At 34.5% G+C, this 21158-nt stretch overlaps 1 protein-coding gene across 13 annotated transcripts in view; it reads right to left on the reverse strand.

The window, feature by feature from the left end:
- LOC127845715 (piezo-type mechanosensitive ion channel component 1-like) overlaps positions 1–21158 on the reverse strand; it is a 255188-nt gene that overhangs the window by 228222 nt on the left and 5808 nt on the right. For all 13 annotated transcript variants that reach the window (XR_008033338.1, XR_008033339.1, XR_008033334.1 and 10 more), the window contains exons 2-4: positions 11855–11968; positions 10270–10365; positions 6224–6355 (exon numbers count right to left, since the gene is read on the reverse strand). Coding sequence is in view for 6 of the 13 variants with exons in the window: in XM_052376809.1 (XP_052232769.1) it covers positions 6224–6355; positions 10270–10365; positions 11855–11939 (313 nt within the window). In the remaining 7 variants the exon portion in view is untranslated. The remainder of the gene's footprint in view (positions 1–6223; positions 6356–10269; positions 10366–11854; positions 11969–21158) is intronic.

Raw genomic sequence — 21158 nt, forward strand, 5'->3', positions numbered from 1 at the left:
TAGAGCTTTGTCACAGACATGACGAATACCCCCACATGCCGCATTGACACAGAATATTTTGCATGTTGTTTTCACAAAAAACAGCGGACACCATGTTCAATGTTTAAAACGCACTAAGTGAGTCCATGACCTAGTTTTTGGCCCAGCATGACCCATATTCAACCTTGACTAAGACATCATCTAGAGACAACTTCTGACCAAGTTTGATGAAGATCGGATGAAAACTACTTGAATTCAAGAGCGGACACCATGCTCAATGTTTAAAAAGCACTAAGTAACCCCGTGACCTACTGTAGTTTTTCACCTACCGTAGTTTTTGAACTGCCATGACCCGTGTTCGAACTGGCCTAGACATCATCTAATTACAACTTCTGACCAAGTTTGGTGAAGATCCAATGAAAACTAAATTAGAGAGCGGACACCATGCTTGATGTTTAAAAAGCACTAAGTAACCCCGTGACCTAGTTTTTGACCCGGCATGACCCTATTTTCGAACTTGACCTTACCATCATCTAGATACAACATCTGACAAAGTTTGGTGAAGATCGGATGAAAACAACTTGAACTAGAGCTTTGTCAAAGACGTGACGAATACCCCCACATGCCGCATTGACACATAATATTTTGCATGTCGTCTTCACAAAAAACAGCGGACACCGTGCTCAATTTTTAAAACGCACTAAGTGACCCCTTGACCTAGTTTTTGACCCAGAAAGGCCCATGTTTTAACTTGGCCTTAAGATCATCTCCATAAAACTTCTGACCAAGTTTGGTGAAGATCGGATGTAAACTACTTGAATTAGAGAGCGGACACCATGCTGAATGTTACTTTGGGGGAAGGGGTCCGCAGCCCTTAGGAGGGGGAATTTTCGCGGCGTTTCCCTTTTTGGGGGATTTTTTTACTTACTCTCTCATTATTTCATTTGTACATGTTTGCACTATATTCATTGCATTTTTCATAATTTAGTATGTTTGAAAAAATTAAATTGAAATATCATTGAGATATAAAAATCATGAGACATATCTTTCTATTAAAAAAAAAAACAAAAAAACAAGGGGAAAAAAGTATACTTTTCAGGTGGGGGACTGCCTCCGAAATTCGGCGGCAGATTTGCTAGATTGAGGGCCCTGCCCCGTGACCTAGTTTTAGGCCCGGAATGGCCCATGTTCTCACTTGTTCTAGACATCATATAGATAAAACTTGTGACCAAGTTTAGTGAGGATTGGATGAAAACTACTTGAATTAGAGAGCGGACAACATTGTTAGGTTTAAAATGCACTAAGATACCCCGTGACCTAGTTTTTGACCCGGCATGACCCATATTCAAACTTGACCTAGACATCATCTGGATACAACTTCTGACCAAGTTTGGTGAAGATCGGATGAAAGCTACTTGAATTAGAGAGAGGACAACATTGTGATGTTTAAAACGCCCTAAGTGACCCTGTGATCTTGTTTTTGACCCGGCATGACCCATATTCAAACTTGCTGTAGACATTACCAAGATACAACTTCTGACCAATTTTGGTGAAGATTGGATAAAAACTACTTGAATTAGAGAGCGGACAACATGGTGAGGTTTAAAACACACTAAGTGACCCCGTCACCTAGTTTTTGAACCCGGCATGGCCCATGTTCGAACATGACCTACACATCATCTAGTTACAACTTCTGACCAAGTGTGGTGAAGATCGGATTTAAACTACTTGAAACAGAGAGCAGACACCATGCTCAATGTGTAAAACGTACTAAGTGGCCCCGTGACCTAGTTTTTGACCCGGCAAGGCCCATGTTCTAACTTAGCCTTAAGATCATCTAGATACAACTTCTGACCAAGTTTGGTGAAGATCGGATTAAAACTACTTAAATTAGAGAGCGGACAACATTGTGATGTTTAAAACACACTAAGTGACCCCGTCACCTTCTTTTTGACCCGGCAAGGCCCATGTTCAAACTTGCTCTAGACATTATCAAGATACAACTTCTGACCAATTTTGGTGAAGATTGGATAAAAACTACTTGAATTAGAGAGCGGACAACATGGTGAGGTTTAAAACACACTAAGTGATCCCGTGACCTAGTTTTTGACCCGGCATGGCCCATGCTCGAACTTGACCTACACATCATCTAGTTACAACTTTTGACCCAGTGTGAAGAAGATCGGATTTAAACTACCTGAAATAGAGAGCAGACACCATGCTCAATGTGTAAAACGTACTAAAAAAGTGACCCCGTGACCTAGTTTTTGACCCGGCAAGGCCCATGTTCGAACTTGGCATAGACATCATCTAGATACAATTTCTGACCAAGTTTGGTGAATATGGGATGAAAACTACTTGAATTAGAGAGCAGACAACATTCTGAATGTTTAAAACCCACTAAGTGACCCCATGACCTAATTTTTGACCTGGCAAGGCCCATGTTCGAACTTGGCCTTAAGATCATCTAGATACAACTTCTGACCAAGTTTGGTGAAGATCGGATGACAACTACTTGAAATAGAGAGCAGACAACATGCTGAATGTTTAAAACGCACTAAGTGACCCCGTGACCTAGTTTTTGACCCAACAAGGCCCATGTTCGAACTTGGCCTAGACATCATTTAAATTCAACTTCTGACCAAGTTTGGTGAAGATCGGATGAAAACTACTTGAAATAGAGAGCGGACACTTAATGCGGACCGGCCGACAGACAAGCTTACTCCTATATAGCCCCCTAAACTTCAATTTGTGGGGATATAATTAAAGAGCGGACACTTAATACGGACCGACCCACAGACAGACCAACAGATCGACAAGCTCACTGCTATATACCCCCCTAAACTTTGTTTGTGGGGGTAAAATAAAAACAAGGACTCATAAGGCAAGTCAGGAGTTGCCATTGTATAGTGTGATATTGAAATACAATACTACTTATATCTTGAAAAAAATGACCCATATGGTAAGTCATGAATACTGTAAAAATGAAGTTGAGATTTTTTTCCTCCAAAAATTGATTAAAATTATAGTCTCAACTTATGAGATTGTTCATGAAATTTCGTTTTTGAAAATTGAGGAAGATCAATCCCCGTGTCGTTCCGGTAATGGTTTTAAAGGTTGTTGTTGTCATTAAAAATCGTTGATTAACAACGCAAAACATTGTATTTCAACTGAAGCGAATTTTAATGTAATCATAAATGTCAACATCACTTTTGCCTTATTTTGATAATTTAATCTAAAGTTTAATGTTAGCATGTGTAAACAAAGAGTCAGTAAAAGTCTTTGAAAATTTGCACTTTGTGTGAATTGACAGTTTGACGTCATCAAAGGAAAGCCACTTCCTGTCTGAAGCCATAAAGCAACACATTTCTCGCCAACAAAATTGGCTTCCTTTGTCTAGCAATCAACATGCAGTCATGTGTTTGTTCCTCAATGTCAATCAATGCATAGCTCCGCCTTTCTAATATTTTGCAGGTGGAGTTTAACAGTTAATTGAGCAAGGATTTTATGCAAGTTGAGTTCTGATTTGCCATAATTACTCGGCCTTAGCATTGAAACGACGAATACATTTATCTAGGATTTTCCGAGAAATACCTATTAGTTCCAATTTACAAACGTCCTGTACAGTGCCTAACAATGGCATACGCTTGTGTTTACAGAATTCCTAAACACATATATCATAAATAATGGCACAGTGTTTTGTTGGATTATTACTAATTATCCAATTGCAAGGTAATATTATTTTAATCTACTATAATACAATTATACATGTATCGGGTTTGTTTAATATAATTAACATGCTTAACAATATAGTTGCGTCTCAGAATCCGAAATATCTAAGATGGGGTCGAAATTTTACTGAAGCTGATTTTCTAATTGTCTTGTAATTTTTACTCTACTTATGAAGTGCACATACACAAAATGTCCCATTTTCTAACCATTTTTATACCGCCCGACGTATGAGCGGGTAGACCTATGACTGAGTTTTTACGATGGCAATTATATAGTGTGATATTAAAAAACAATACTACTTACAGTTTTGAAAAATAGCCCTATATGACTAGGCATGAGAAGCCCTTGTATAGTGTGATATTGAAATACAAAACTACTTACAGTTTGAAAACATAGACACATACCGTCTTTATCCTAATAAATGCGCCCGGGCGGGATGCAAATCACAAAGAGGGCACGTTTATTTCACCCTCCTTTAGGTATAATATGAGCCAACACCTAAAATGTGTTAACCGGTATTTGCGAAAAGTTCCAAGTTCATTGAGCAATCCTTAACATATCACAACAGGGTTCCCAGTTTTTTGTATGAACAAAATTCCCTGATTTTCCCCTGATTTTTCCCTGAGGGAAAATCCAAATTCCAGGATCATAATTTCAACCTGTAACTTGTTTTAGACAACCTCAATAAATAGCAGTTGCAGCCAATAACATGTATTTTATTTATGTAATTTTAAAGCCATGGCCTCCCATCTCCCCTCACAGCCATCCTTTCCTTGCCCTTTCATTAATTTTCATTTAATGTTTGTTTTGCAACAATATTTGGAACATATTGTTACGTAATTCAACATTTTTAAACAGTAACAGGAACAACAGTACTAAGAGAACGTCAGGAAAGTCTGACTAAACAAAATTCCCTGATTTTTTCCCTGATTTCAGGAACTTTTCCCAAATTCCCATACTGGAAAAAGTGAAAGTCTTTTTCCAGGTTTTCCCTGACTTCCAGGTTGGCTGGGAACCCTGTTATAAGAATACTACACCCTATTATCATGCGAAATGAAAGGGCCGTTGTCAATGTGACAGTAGTGAGAACTGTAACAGTATGTGTGGCCGAGATATGAACAGTGTTAATAAGTGAAAGTTTATGGTTACGGTAGCTTCGGCCCAGCGTACCACATATTGAACAACCTGGGTAGATCCGTATTTTTAAATGCACGGTGTAAAAAAATTTGTAACATGAATTTGACATTTAAAACTGAAAACACCGATACAATAATAATGGAGTTCATTTCTTACATCATCTGTTCCAAATATATATGTTATTATTATTATTATTAAAGTTTTATTTCTATAAGGTTCTTGCCAATTACCTTGTTGATAAAAAAAATTTCCTTCAATAAAATGCAATTACTTTACCCCTTAGCAGCCGAGAAATGGGGGGGCTATTATTTTGATCACTCCTTCATTTTATTATACGATATGGGCGCGTTTATTAGGGCGGGAGCGTTTATTAGGATAAAGACGGTATGCAAAGTCCATGAGAAGCCATTGTATAGTTTAATATTTAAATACAATGCTACTAACAGCTTGGAAACATAGACCCATATGGCTTGCTGTGAGAAGCCTTTGTATAGTGTGGTATTTAAATACAAGACTACTTGAAGATTGGAAACATAGACCTATATGGCTAGACATGAGTACCAATTGTATAGCGAGATATTGAAATACAATACTGCTTACAGTTAGGAAACATAGACCTTTATGGCAAGTCATTAGAAGCTATTGTATTTTGAAATACAATAATAAGTACAATTTGGAAACATAGACCCATATGGCTTGTCATGAAATACAATATGACTTATAGTTTGGTAACATAGACCCATATGGCTTGTCATGAAATACAATATGACTTATAGTTTGGAAACATAGACCCATATGGCTTGTCATGAAATACAATATGACTTATAGTTTGGTAACATAGACCCATATGGCTTGTCATGAAATACAATATGACTTATAGTTTGGAAACATAGACCCATATGGCTTGTCTTGAAATACAATATGACTTATAGTTTGGAAACATAGACCCATATGGCTTGTCATGAAATACAATATGACTTATAGTTTGGAAACATAGACCCATATGGCTTGTCTTGAGAAACCATTGCATAGTGGGATATTGAAATACAATACTTCTAACAGTTTGGAAATACAGGCCAACATAGCTTGTGATGAGAAGCCATTGTATAGTGTGGTATGGAAATCAAAATATATGTTCCATTTGGAATAATAAACCCAAAGGGCTTGTCACAGGTAGCCGTGTATAGTATGTGATATGCCAATCAAATACTACTTAAAATTTAGAGACATCGACCCATATTGCTTGTCATGTGTAATAATAGCCTAAATTGTAAAAGGAAATCATATACTACTTACAGTTTGCAAACATGGAACAATATCATTTCCATGAGTAGCCATAATTTAGAGTGTGAATTGGAAATCGAATACTACTTACAGTTTGTAAACATGGACCCATATGGCTTGCTATCAGTAGCCATAGCCTTGAGTGTGATATGGAAAACTCCGTGGGCAAGACTTGCAAGCAGTCCCAGCCCAAACACAAACCGCAGGTACAAGCCTGTGCAACCTGGAAGAAAGATAATATGTGTCTTGTTCTGTGAAAATTGGGCAAAATGCATGTGTGTAAAGTGTCATCCCAGATTAGCCTGTGCAGTCCGCACAGGGTAATCAGTGACGACACTTTCCGCTTTAATGGTATTTTTCATTTAAAGGAAGTCCATTTTTATCAAAAATCTAGTTCAAGCAGAAAGTGTCGTCCCTGAGTAGCCTGTGCTGACTGCACAGGCTAAACTGGGATGACACTTTACGCACATGCATTAGGCCCAGTTTTCTCAGAACAAGACACATATTTATATGTCATATACTGTGAAACCATTATATATCGTCAGGCATTAATTTTCGTATATTTCGTCTGTCGACCGATTGACGAATTCAAGATCCTAACGAACAATTATGTCCCATATTTGAACAAATTAAGACTGAATAACCAAAGGCATGAGGCACTAAAATCCAACATAATCCAGGCATACAAACTCCGTCTGTTACGTAATCAAGATAAATCCGGTTTTGACACAAAAGGGTGTAGATTACACAGTGTACTTAACTTACAAGTGACATTGCTCTAAAACGCGAAAGCAGTACAGCTGTATCGATTGCGTTGGCTTCATTTAGGTAGAATTGTAATGATAAGCGCTAATTGTTAACAACTTTATTACCTATTGTGTGTATTGTGTTTTTCAGTGTTTGTGCAGAAGATTATACAGCCTCCACGCACCGGATTAGATCCGGATCAAAGACAATCAACAAAATTAAAAGATGGTGATGTATATACTTACTGTACACATTTTCGGCATTGATTACAAATAAATACAAAACATTTTGTGTTTGGTTGTTTGCGTTTAACTACAATACAGGTGTAAAAATAGCTTGTGCTTCGTTTTATGGGCTATCAATCTTTATAATTAATGAAATCTTTTACAAGTTTTACAATACATGTTTCAAATAATTGTTACTTGTAGCAATTGAAAACGTAACAGGTAAAGAGAAATTAGCAATCATGATGATTAGTTTCATCCAAAAGTAGGGAAATTGTTTTCAAAAATTAACTTTTATTTTTGCGCAATTTCCAGGAAATCCCCGGAAAGCACGTGTTTCGAATGACTGAGTATGACGCAATAAAACATTGCTTTCTATCCTATTGCATTCAATTTAATTTAAACTCACTCGTCCATTGGTTATTACAATTAAATCTGAACTTTGCCCTATGAAATTGCTCTCCCATAATGCACTGTTAATTTTACATTACCGAAAATTATTGTACTTAAGTGATAAAATATTTACGATGCAAAACTCTTGAAACTTTATTGAAAACTGACCAAACAGTTTGCTAACACTAATTTTAACCAATAATCTTCGCACCTTCTCTAATTTGCGCCAATAATGGTAAGATTGTTATTAGTTTGGCCATGATAATAAATGAATAGGACCAATTGGCAACTGGCTTCACTGTTTCAAACCCGGGTTTCAAATACTCATTAACGGTTATTCGGTCCCACTAATCCGTTAATCATAATAATGATACACTAATGGGGGCAATTTTTTTAAATTACTGGTCACCTGATAACAAAAGACTTGTATATTGACATGTGAGAAACAGGCCCCACCTCCTGCAAGTGAATCTCAAGTGTCCTCCGTCTTTCCCCACTACGATTTTTCGCAACCACGATATATTTTGGACAAACATATCGGATATTGACTGAAGCCTTTTTTTCAAAGTCAGGAATTTGCGAAATAAGTGCTGACGAAAAACTTCATTTTTATAAAAATGGCAAAATTTCGTGCTGGCGAAAATAAATGATTTCACAGTACGATGCAATAAATTTAAAACACTGTCATTCAATACATTTCTGTTCAAGCAGGGTTTTTTTTTAGAAAAAGGGGAAGACGCTGGACGCTGGGTAAAAGGGGAAAATCAAGCGCAAAAGAGACATATTTGGGGAAAAAATAAAAACTGTTCATTTCAATGTCTATAACTCACCTACAGACTTCAGGTTTTTTTTTTAGAAAAAGAGGCATGTCTCTGACCTTTTTGTTCTTAAACACATGAACAAGTATGATTTTAAAGTCAAAGTCCTAAATAAAGTTGCAGGTGTAGATCTAATAATGGGAAATGTTTTCAACTGGGGCCGGGGAACGATGTCAATATTATGATTTCAATTTCATGATGAATGGGTTGACGATCTAGATCTGCTACAGTATTGGAAGGGAAAGGTGCGGCAGCTGCCAATTGTCTACTTTCACAATAATCCGACAGTATAAATTGATGTTGATTACATGTACCTCCGAATCCTTCTGGGTTTCAACGGTTTTTGATGATTCATTCTTAAAAAATGCGTCAATTAATATTTTCCTAGTCCGAATGTTTTATTTTGTTCGTGTATGAACGCCAATTGTGAGACTTTTTCCTGTTTTAACGTTTATATCTTGGCTTTCACATAACCCGGATGAAAATTTGACTGGTTTCCGGTAATTAATTGACGAAACACCCTTCTCGCGCAAGACCGAAATCCAGTAAAATAGTCACATGATTAATACGATTAGTTGCCCGGTTTCCATGACGTAATTTAAGAGTTATATATAGAATCACTGGGATTCCCAGATTTGAGTGTTCGTCAGGAGAGAGAGAGAGAGAGCGAGATCGTTGTACATGGTACAAATTGGATAAGTGTCGACTTCCCAAAAGAAAAAAACCATTTCTTTGAGGGTAAAATATAATATTTTGGTGAAAAATTATATTTTTGGAGGGGAAATGGTATTTTTAGGGGAAAAATTCTGGTAGGGGAAGACGTCGAATATTGGCGTCACTTTCTTAGTAAAAAAAAACCCTGGTTCAAGCATGTTTAAACAAGTATGTACAATCATTTAAAGGAATACATTAAAATCCAGCGATTAATTTTTGTTTATAATAGCCATGTCACAAGTAACAAGACTTTTGCATAGTTAGTGCCCTAATAACTTTGATTAACATATGCATTAATTTCAAACTTCCACATATGATCAATTTACCAGGTCACAAAACTCTTAAACTGTTATCCCGACTTATTATATAGCAAACTAAAACTTTGTTGGACAATACCAGATTATCAAATTCAAATTATGAACAAATTCAAAAACAGTACTAAATAATGCTTATGAAATAACCTACATGTTTGCAACCATGAAACAAACTTTTAAAGGTTGTAAAGAAAACAGTTTGTTTTGTAAATGTTACCATTTGCTGCCTAATTTCTACTAATTTTAGGCATGTATATGGTTTTATTACAAACAAGTCATAACCAAATAATAACATTTGAACATATTGGCTTATTTATGCTTGATTAGTCATAATCAGTTCAGGAACTACTTAAAAGTACGCCTGATACTCTTAAACTATTCTCCTTAAACACACAAGCAGGGCCCTCAATCCATTTTAGGGGAAGCGGGTTGCTACCCATAGCAGGGGGAATTTTCACGGCGTTTCCCTTTTTGGGTTTGGGATTTTTTACTTACTCTCTAATTATTACATTTGTACATGTTTGCACTATATTCATTGTTTTTTTTTCATAATTAATTATGTTTGACAAGATTAAATTAAAATAGAATTGAGATATAATAATTACGAGACACATGTATCTATTAAAAAAAAAAAAAAAAAAATTTGGGGGGGGGAATTTTTCCTCCCAAAAGGGGAAAAAAGTATACTTTTCAGTTGGGGGAATGCAGACGAATTTCGGCCGTGAATTTGACAGATTAAGGGCCCTGACGAGGAACGGTAAATATATTTAAAAGTATCCCGCAGTACGACTGATTGCTTTTAAGCCTATTGTACATACCCGGGTACATTTTAGTATTCTTAAGATAACTAGTGGTACTTTAAAGTAGTGCTTGAGTCGAAAACAAAAAATTGAGCCTTATTAACTGAAAAGTTGTGAGTTTATGTACCTCTGATTGTTACTGATGTTGGGGCTGGCATGAGTGGACACAGCAACAAGAACACCGTGTACAAAAACGACACAGCATTGTATCTCACCACAGCACCTGTAAAATAAGCGGCATTCGTCGATACATGTACTTTCCAAGACAAGTAACTGCAGTCAAATAATGTGGTGAAGACTAAAGGGGACAAATTATCCGAGTTGCAAGTCTTTGTTGTTGTCTTTATTGGGAGGGGGACATAGAAGGTAAGGAATTTGTTTTAATGCTTCCAGAAGATGGCCCATATTAAGATGTTACGCATTAAATCCTGTAGTATAACCAATTTGGAAGATTAATTAGGTTTGCATTGAGTAATTGGTCGTGCTATGTTTAAAAAAAAAATCATTTTGTCTTTCTGTTTGTCCAAGCATATTTTTCCAAGGATTTGAGGTTAATTGCAGGCTTGGCGAAATTGGAAAAAAAAACTCTGCCAGTCATCCGGACATGCATTTCAGAAAATGTGCCGGTCCGGAGAAAATTTAGCCGGACCGAAAAAAACAACAACACAATTATGTACATTAACATAAACCCTTTATTTTAGCTCAACAAGCCACTGCCAGTGCTTTATCCTAATAAGATAACAGTTTTTCTGTGTTAATCAATTCGTCTTGATAGTCTGGACAATCTTCTTCAATCTCCATATCTTCTTCAGTGTCACACAGTTAAGCAATCTCCTTTTCGAATCAAATTCAGTAAACGGACACTAACCTTTACAATGTAAAATGATAATATTTTTGGAGACCTATGAGGAGTGCATGTTATAAAGATATCACTAGAACATTGTTTATATTTTATAAACAACCTTTTAAAGCCATGCTTTATAAAGAAATTCATATTTTAATGTCCTTATCTCCTTATGTACTCGAAAAATATGTCAAAGATATCAAGATCTTTTTTGTAAGAAAGCAGTTGCCGATTTTGCAACTGAGTTTGAAGTAGGTGTTGTGTATCCAGTTGGATTTGCTAATTGTACGAAACAAACTTATTGAAAACATCAAAACCATGAGTGATTTCATTTTCATGATGTAGTAAGGCGTTTGCTCTTCGAATTTTCAACTTTGAAAAAATATTATTTGTTTGCATTCATTTCACATTTTGCCGGTTGCCAGGACCGACATTCTTGTTAAACCTGCCGGACCAAATGGAAATCTGCCGATCAGGACCGGCGGACCGGCAATTTCACCAAGCCTGTAATTGATTCCATTGCACAAGCATGTAAGCACAGAAGTTTTAACATATAATGGCCCTTTTTAACTACCGATTGCAATAAACTGACCAAATACCCCTGATTAAAGTATTTTGACTTCCACAATTTTCATTTGTGAGATTCGGACATTTTAAGCAAGATAAAAATCTATTGTAGTTATGTTATTTTGATTTATGAAGATTAAAAAGCACTTTCAGTTTGATAAATATTCAATTTCATAAACATACAAACTTCAACATGTTTAACAATGTCACCACATTAAGTAACATGCCCCTGCATGCAACAAAAGCAGGATTGACGGGTCCCTTGAAATACGGACAGACAAGTATAAACGGTGGTTCTTACCGACTAAGAGAACGCATGGTAAAAGCAGTCGGAAGAGGAGATAACACACCAGTTGTGCAACTCTTGATGCCCCTGTGGTTGCCATAGTAATTGACTGCTTTCTAGCATGTATGCCTGAAATTAAACATGAAATTATAGATTTCACATTTTTAGACTAACCATATTTCATACATGCCTATAAAAGAAACCTTTTCACGTTTTGGTTTATTGACAAAAATGTTTCAGATTCGCAAATATACCATGCTCTAAAGTATCCATTATATGCATCTTTTGTAGATTTAAAAACCTGAAAATTATCAAGCATTACAAATGCAAAATGATAATTTGGAGAGTTTTGTTGTTAGCATTAAATTTTGTGCCACTACAATGATTGCAAATATAAAGAATAAAATACACCATTAATTGACTGTATGAGCAAAGATGGCTGAGTGGTGTAAGTGCTCATTTTTACTGTCAATGGTTCGAGCACAGTTGTGGATATGTTTTTTCTCTTTCTTTTACAGTATTCTTGTTTATTAACGGAGCTTTTTAGTTCCAATGTTTACATTTATCAATTTTAAGCATTTAATGACATTCTTCCATACATGCCAAAATCATATTCTAGCAAACAGAAAAATTGATCCATAGATTTTTATTTTTTTCTAGCTTATTCTAGCTTACAGAATAAAACGATTTGTACAATACACCTTCGAGACAAACTGGTTGCTAAACTAATGCACAAATTGATAAGAATATAGGCTGAAGCATCTTCATACTAGAATCTGAACTAAATTTTTGGGCAGAAATTTTCTGAAAATCGTCACTGCTAGTGTAATTCTATGTACTAGAATTGCTTACTTAAAATAGGAGGTTTTGGGGATTCCGATAATGACGTCACGTTTGCGCATGCTCGAATTTTGGCCGTCAAAACTGCGGCCATTCTGCTATTGTTTGCGTTTGATGAACCGCATCGTGATTAGATTATCATAACAATCTGTTCTTGACACATATTTGTGACCCTTTTTAAAAACAACAAAATACTCAGAAGTTGAAATTCTTTCAGAATAAATTCAATACAATGAACGAACACAAATAAGGACGAAAATAAACAACAATAGATTGATTTAATGTAATCAACATATAGAAACTGATTTGAACCTATATGCCTGTAAAAACTTACCTTGTTAAAGATTAACTTAATCCTCTTGATAAATGTAACTGTTTTTATTTAATTGTTCACACCAATTTGGACACTCTTTGTTTCAGCATTTATACCCCAGTGTTTAATTGCACCTTTGTTCATCACAAACCCATTATCTCGTTATAATCGGGTACTGTCCAGACAATTACTAAGAAAACAGAGTGTCATAAACCCGAGGACATATATCCTGAATAAACCACATGTGTCTGGTCATTAAACACAATTTATGATACCTCCAGGTCATCTCTTGGCAGATTGAGCAGTCATTTAAGCCAAATACTTAACAAATGCTTTAATAAAATATTTGAACATATTTAAAAAATATACATTTGTCATAAATGGATTAACAGAAACTGTACAGGGTATATATATTAGCCAGTTTAAGCATAACAATAAAGTGTTTAAGAACTATAAATTTAAAATATTGTACTAATTTACTGCTACACACTTAACGTATTTAACCTGCAAATGTAAACTCTGCTATAACGTGTAAAGATCGTGCGTTACTGCGGTGTTTGAAACATCATCATGAAAACAAGCAATCACGTTTGATCATAGAAGGGATATAAAATACTTGCGTAAAATAAATTAAATGTATAGATTTATGGTATCATAAAATGCTAGATTTATATCGCTCATTATCACTAGTAAAGTGTTTTCAATAAACATGTAAAACAGTTCAATTTTCAAAATATGCAGGTGTTTTTTTCTCCATTTCAATGCTAAAATTTATTAATATTTTCATTCAATGTAAAACGAAACGAAAATTCATTAAATGTAAAAGAAAATTAAAACTACATTGAAAGATTGTAATGTATTGCGCTTTTTTAGGGCTTTGTTTTTTAAATGATTCAATTATGCACCTCTTTCAACAAATTTCTATCGCTGATGAAAAATAACACTATCGCATCCACACCACTTAATTTTTATAATTATAATCAAATTATTATACGTTTTATTATTTTTAAATTATCATTTATTTAAGTCTTACTTTAAGAAAGAATACGGGTATTTATCATTTTGTTTTGTTAAATTGTCAGTATTTAGTCTTCCGACTATCTTTACTCTAATACAATGTAAATGGCCGCGATCGAGAGGTTTGAAGGCCATTCTATTTTTAGTAACGGAAAACCCCTCTTGTGACGGGGTATGACTAAATACCGAAAACACGTACCGAAAACAGTTAGAATTCCCACTTTTACAGCGTGATAGTTGCGTTAAACTATGATTTTGATGAATGTTTACAACAGTACGCATTTAAATGATGCTTTATATTAATTATTACTTTTTTAAGACAAGCATGTTATTACTGTTTTAAATAGAAGCATTATATAATACGAGGACATGATACCGAAAACAGTAACATGTACAGAAAACAGTTAGATTTCCCACCTTTACATCGTGATAGTGGCGTTAAACTATGATTTTAATTAATGTTTATAACAGTACGCATTTAAATGATGCTTTATATTAATTATTTCTTTTGTACGATAAGCATGTTATTACTGTTTTAAATGGAAGCATTATATAATACGAGGACATGATATCACAGTGATTTTTTTTGCTTTAATTTGTTACAGCCTGTGCCTTTTGAATTGGGAAAATTAGCGCGATTAACCGTGAAATTGGGAAAAATATCGCGATAAACCATGAAATTGGGAAAAATTAAGCATAATAAATAAGATTATAAGTAACAGAAGTGATATTGTTTTTAAGTGCATGTTCAGGGAGTTTTCTAGAAAAGGAGTCTGGTCAAATTGGGATTTTTTTTAATCAATAAAAGTGGCAAGTTTGGGAATTATTTATGGACAAAAAAGACTAAATTCAAGTTACATATTTTGTAAGATGTTTAAAAAAATAAAGTTGAGACCTAGATTTATGAAATCCTAATTAAGTTATATGAGACTTCTTTCTAAAAAAAAAAAAAAAAAAAAAAAATTTTTTTTTTTTTTTTTTTTTTGGAAGTTGGGCTTTTTTTGGGAAATTTTGGTCAGATTTTTGGGAAAAAACGTGTTTTTTTTGCGATTGAGAAGCAGCCGAAAATCGGCTGTAAATTTGAGCAAAAAAAATCACTGTATCGGAAACAGTAAATTTACCGAAAACAGTTAGATTTCCCGCCTTTACATCGTGCTATTTCCATTAAATCATGATTTAATATATGATAACTTTAGAAAGCATTTGAGCGAAGATTCAAATATGTTTAAGACGGTACCTGTAATTAAGTCAATGGTTATATAAAAGAACACATCAAAATATATATTTTATTAATGAACACATGTTAAATATTGGTATTTTTGGTAGAGTAGACAAAATTAAATTCAATGTTTTACATACAGACATTCTGGAAATAAATCACATTTCATAATAAGATGCATAATAATTATGATGTTCCGTATCCGACCGTGTTTTAAAGTTTAAACATGTGCTGATCGCAACGACAATTAAGACGACAGCTTTAAAGTCACATGCCTATAAATAATCCCAGCATAAGGGAATTTTAATCACAGCATAAAGAAATACATTTCATGCATAATGTGTTGACAATTAAGGCAACAGCTTGACATCAATTTTTAAAGTTTTCTTTTTGCGGATGGCGTTCTTGACCGCTCTGCTCATTTTCTTTTTCATTGGCAGGGTTTTTTACCGGCAAAGGGTGTTTTAATCAGTGTTGCTGTGCAACAGGTTCTGTCTCTTAACGCCCGAGTTTAGCTTTTCGATACCGCCTTTTGAGTCACCATGAAGAAGAAGCAATCCAGATTTATAGTCTAAAGTGCCATCAGAATTACTACGACAAGATATACAGTAGAATTCTAGATTCTGATCAATCTAGCTTTTCTCAAGAGATTTCGTGATGCCCTGGCATTTAAAATGACTCCAGGTATGGCATACTTAAAAGAATGGAAAAAAAACACTTCTGAATGCGTGTGTATAATTGAAAGGGATACAAGCATGATAATATGAGTCGCGTTCTGATAAAACTGGGCATAATGCATGTGCGGTTTGAACAGGCTAATCTAAAACGACACTTTACGCACATGCATTATGCCCAGTTTTATTAGAATGCGACTCATATAATCGGCTCTACCTTGAAATGCTTTAACACAGAAATTTGCTAGCCGTATCTTTACATATTTTCTGGTCTCATTTAATAATAATTGTAAACATAATCACTATCAAAACCCCGATTGTTTGTCAAATTGCTTAAATAATTGTATGTCCTTTCAAATCAAAAGACTCCATAACAACAAAATTACAGTCCAAAATTATTAGTGCGAATAAATATAACATGTTCAATTTAAAACAAATGAGTAACGTAAGCAAAGGATATAATTCCTACAATACTCAATATCCTTACAAATATTGCTCAAAACTCTTATTTTACTATAAAACATCTGGCATTTAACGTTCATTCACATGAAACATACCGCAATTACTATAAGTATTCGGTTAATATTTTTGGTGATTCTTACTTTTCGGACAGTACATTTTAAAGCGCTATTTCAGCAGATTTCTTCCCTATTTTCACTTATCCGTCTGGTGTCACTTCGATCAACCATTTTTATGACCGGATTAAGGTAATAATGCAGATAAATCCCTTAGGGCAATGGCACATTACAGTTGCGTAATTGGATTAAAAAAACATGTATACCGGTATTAAACAATGGTTTCACACCTGACAGATAACTGTGACAATACACTCCAAAAAACGTAATGAACCCCTATATTTATACAAACAATTGAAAGTGTTTGATAACGACTGACAAACAAACAATGAATTCATAGGTTGCATATCTTAAAGTAACAAATTTCTGTACAATATTTATTGATGTGAAATTATTTATACTCGAATGCAAATAAATTAAAAGTAAATATAGAATGTGAAGTCGTAGAATATTGTTATAGTCAAGTACGGATGTCAGAAACGCGCAAAATTCTTTGCTATTGACAATTAATTATTAATGCAAGAAAATAAGTCGTTGTTGAATGACACAGTTATAGGAAAAATACGGACCATAAATATTTAAGTATATCTCTTACCTCACACAGGATACAGCTATCCGTACATATGAACGAAAACACGGTACACTTGTCAATTGCCATTGTAAGTCACTCACACGTTATCACAATGAATTCGAACAGTATTAAGAAGGATTCAAGACTGAACTTCCAACTTTTTATATCGAAATAAGTCGGTTGATTTGAGTAATTCTTTTATGATTGCTTTAATCAATCTACACGAAAAACAACAATGTTTGTTGAAACAATTAAAATTACGATTATGGAATTGTGATAACAACAAACAAATTATACCAATCATGTTCTTTAGTTTTTCTCTAATTACAATCCATTAATGATCACAGTTTGATATTTATAGAAAATGCAACACAAAAGAAGACACGAACTGCTGCTTTAATCATACATTGCCGACTTTGCAAACAAATATATTAAAGCGATCAATTATAACACCCATTTGGTATGCTGTTTGTGGTTTCTTGAAATAGTTAATTTCATTACAAATGAATAAAATAGTATTGGTTATGTTTTATCGATATCTATTTCTTGCTAACATTTTGAATACATACTGTTTTCGTATATATTGTTCACGGTTTTCGGGCATACATTTTACTGTTTTCGTATATCAAAAAAGGAAAATTAATGTGGATTTTTTTTAATTCATATAAATTTTATTAAAAAGTTGTAACATATCCTGGTGTGGGGTAATTTCAACGATATAACGATTTTTCAACAAACGGCAATATAAATGATGCAAATAAATATGAAAGTCATGAATATTTTCATAAACAAATTTGTTTTAAATAGATTTGTATAAAAAACTTAATCAGAAAAGTTGTATACTTGTTAACAATAAAGAAAAATGTCAGATACTCACCGGCTGTGTTCAAAGTATCGGGTGGGGTATTTTCGACGGTCGTGTTGCACTAATAGTAAATAGTTCCATACTCTTCAACAAAGATAAGGGGTATGGTCCAATTAAAAAATGAACATATTTAAACTGTATTTAACTAGTTTGAACAGAAATTAACAGTTTTAAGAACTTATTTACAGTTTTATTATGTCAGCTGTCTATTTTATTAATCTTCAGCAGTACACTTAGGGCAAAGGAAAGAGTCACCCCGCCTTAGTACTTTGATTTTTCCTAGTATAGAAAAAATTCTAGAGCAGAATATCTCAAGATTGTTTTAACTTTTAACATGTTGAACAATTCACAGTTTCAAATATTTTAAATAAATTTAATGCTAAAAAAGCTACAGGCATTGATAAAATATCTGTCAAACTACTCAAATTAGGTTCGCAGTCACTGGTCCCTTTCAATACACATTTTATAAATAAATCTATTGATACCGAAATTTTTCCGGATAGACTAAAGCAGGCACAGGTAACCCCAGTATACAAGAAAAACGACCCCCTAGAAAAATCAAACTACAGACCTGTTAGCATACTACCAGCTCCTTCAAAAATCTTTGAAAAAGTACTTGCAAACCAACTTACATTACATTTTGATAAATTTTTTATTAATTTCTTATGTGCCTTCAGAAAAGGACATGGATGCCAAACAACTCTATTGAAACTTGTCGAGGATTGGAAAACTGCATTAGACTCTTACCAATATGTCGCTGCTGTTCTCATGGACCTATCTAAGGCCTTCGATTGCCTACCTCATGATATTCTTTTATGTAAATTAAAATGTTACGGCCTCTCTAAAACCTCAATCGACCTCTTAACATCTTACCTTTCCCATAGGAAACAACAAATTAAAGTTGGCAGCTCAGTAAGTTCATGGGCACACATTATCAAGGGCGTGCCACAGGGCTCTATACTCGGTCCTCTCCAATTTAATGTATTTATAAATGATATATTTTACTTCATTCATAAGGGTACACTCTATAACTATGCTGACGACAACACATTATCGTACTGTACCTCAAATTTTGATGATTTAGTAAATGTTCTACAAGAAGAGAGCAATATTCTAATAGACTGGTTTACTTTTAATTGTATGCAACTTGCAAGCCAATCCCGACAAGTTTCAAGCAATCGCTGTAGAAAAAGGAACTTCTTCAAGAAATCCCTCTTTTGATATAAGAAATGCTAACATAAAATGTGATGATGTAGTCAAACTCCTTGGCGTAAACTTGGACTCCAACTTAAATTTTAATAGTCATATTAGTAGTATATGCAGTAAGGCAGCTCAGCAACTTAATATCTTGAAGAGAATAGGGAAAAACCTCTGTCGCTTAAGTAGACTGACCATTTTTCATTCATTTATTTTATCAAATTTCAGTTTTTGCCCTTTAACTTGGCATTTCTGCGGTAAACGTAATACAGATAAAATTGAAAAAATACAGGAAAGAGCGCTACGTTTTGTATATGATGATTATTGTAGTTCCTATGATCAATTACTTAGTAAAGCAAATCTACCTAGCCTGTATATCAGAAGAATCAGATCTATGGCACTTGAAACTTTCAAAATTATAAATAACATGGCACCACCTGTCTTAAATGACCTAGTGTTTAAACGTGACTCTTGTTACCATTTCAGGTACACCAACTTATTAGAGATTCCCCAGGTTAAGTCATCAAAGTACGGTAGTAGCAGTTTCCGGCATGCGGCTCCAGTTCTGTGGAATTCCTTTCCAGACAGCTTCAGAAAAGCGAGCAATTTTAATCAATTTAAGAGCTTTATTGTGCACTGGAATGGTAAAGAATGTAAATGCTCAGGATGCAATGTCACATAGGCTCGCATAGCTGGCACACAGATCTGGAGCGGCATGCCACACTGCTTTCTTTGTTTTGTTCTTCGGCTGCTTCTGCTGTCCTTATTTCTGCTTTTGTATTTTATTTTTGCTTTTGTATTTTATTTTGCTTTAATATATTAGTTTGCCTGTGCCTGCTCATAGTTGTGTTGCTCATAGTTGTGTTGCTTTTCGCTATGTTACTTGTTTTATTGTGAGAAAGCTGCTGATCAGTTCACCCCAAATCTGATTTGAGATGATATTCGTTCTTAGATAAGTCTTATCGGGTCGCACTTTTGTGTTTCTTTTTGTGTTCAGTTTTTTATTTCCTTTTCTCTTATTGCAGTTTTTAGTCCTATCCACAGGAATAGATCAGCAGCTTCCTACACAGCTTTTAAACTCTCATCAGTCGTCGAAATTCGCACTAGCCCGACAGCAAAAAACTAGTATTTTTTCTTTCGGGCTTGTAGGAAATCCAATATTACAAGCCCGACGTGCTTGAAAAATTCAGAAAACAAAAAACGAGTTCCACTTTCATTTTCAATATTTATAAATAAAGTTTTAAGCCGCTTATATCAACTGCCGCTTATGTATTTAACACATTGCGCACATGTGCTGCGCAATCAGCCGAAGCACATGGTTTTGTGGTTCCCGGATTACTATTATGAAAATAAATGTTTTGCGTTGCGTTCGGTTCACAGAGGGTGTAATGGCCGAACAGTTATTGAAATACGTCGCGGGGGCGAAACCTGGAAAGCGAGCGCCAACTCAAGTTTCTATTTTCTGGTGGTTTGCTCTCTCTTTTGCGTGGGTATATGGGATACTGTTCTGCTAATTTGTACCTAAACTGTATGTATATATTTATAATTTTGATTAGATTGAAATCGTGTGTGAAAGTAATTTATTCTTGTTTCAGGATACAAAAGAGTCTGGATTAGATGAGGAAGCTGACTTGGAGGTCGATGAGGATGAAATAAATCAGAGAGTTTTAATGTATTCTCAAGATTGTTGAATAAATGAATGCTTCTTTTGATGTTTTATATTATTTGTATCTGCATTTTAATAAAAAAATGTTTGGGCTAGTAAAAGCTGACTCGGGCTAGTACAAATTCCCATATTACTAGCCCGACTTGCTTGTAGATTTAAATCTGAATTTCGATGACTGTCTCATATTGTTTTATTTGTGGTTGCAAATGTACGTTTATTTTTGCTTTATATTGCTTTTGGTTTCCATCCATGCTTTATTACTCCCTGGTCATTATAAATAACTTCTTGCACTGACTCTGCTGCTGGTCCAGCTAATCTTCATCCTTACATTGATTTGTTTGTTTTAAACATATTTAACCCCATGAGTGCCATGATGATGATA

The sequence above is a fragment of the Dreissena polymorpha genome, chromosome 9 (assembly GCF_020536995.1).
Source record: "Dreissena polymorpha isolate Duluth1 chromosome 9, UMN_Dpol_1.0, whole genome shotgun sequence".
In the NCBI taxonomy this organism is placed as follows: domain Eukaryota; kingdom Metazoa; phylum Mollusca; class Bivalvia; order Myida; family Dreissenidae; genus Dreissena; species Dreissena polymorpha.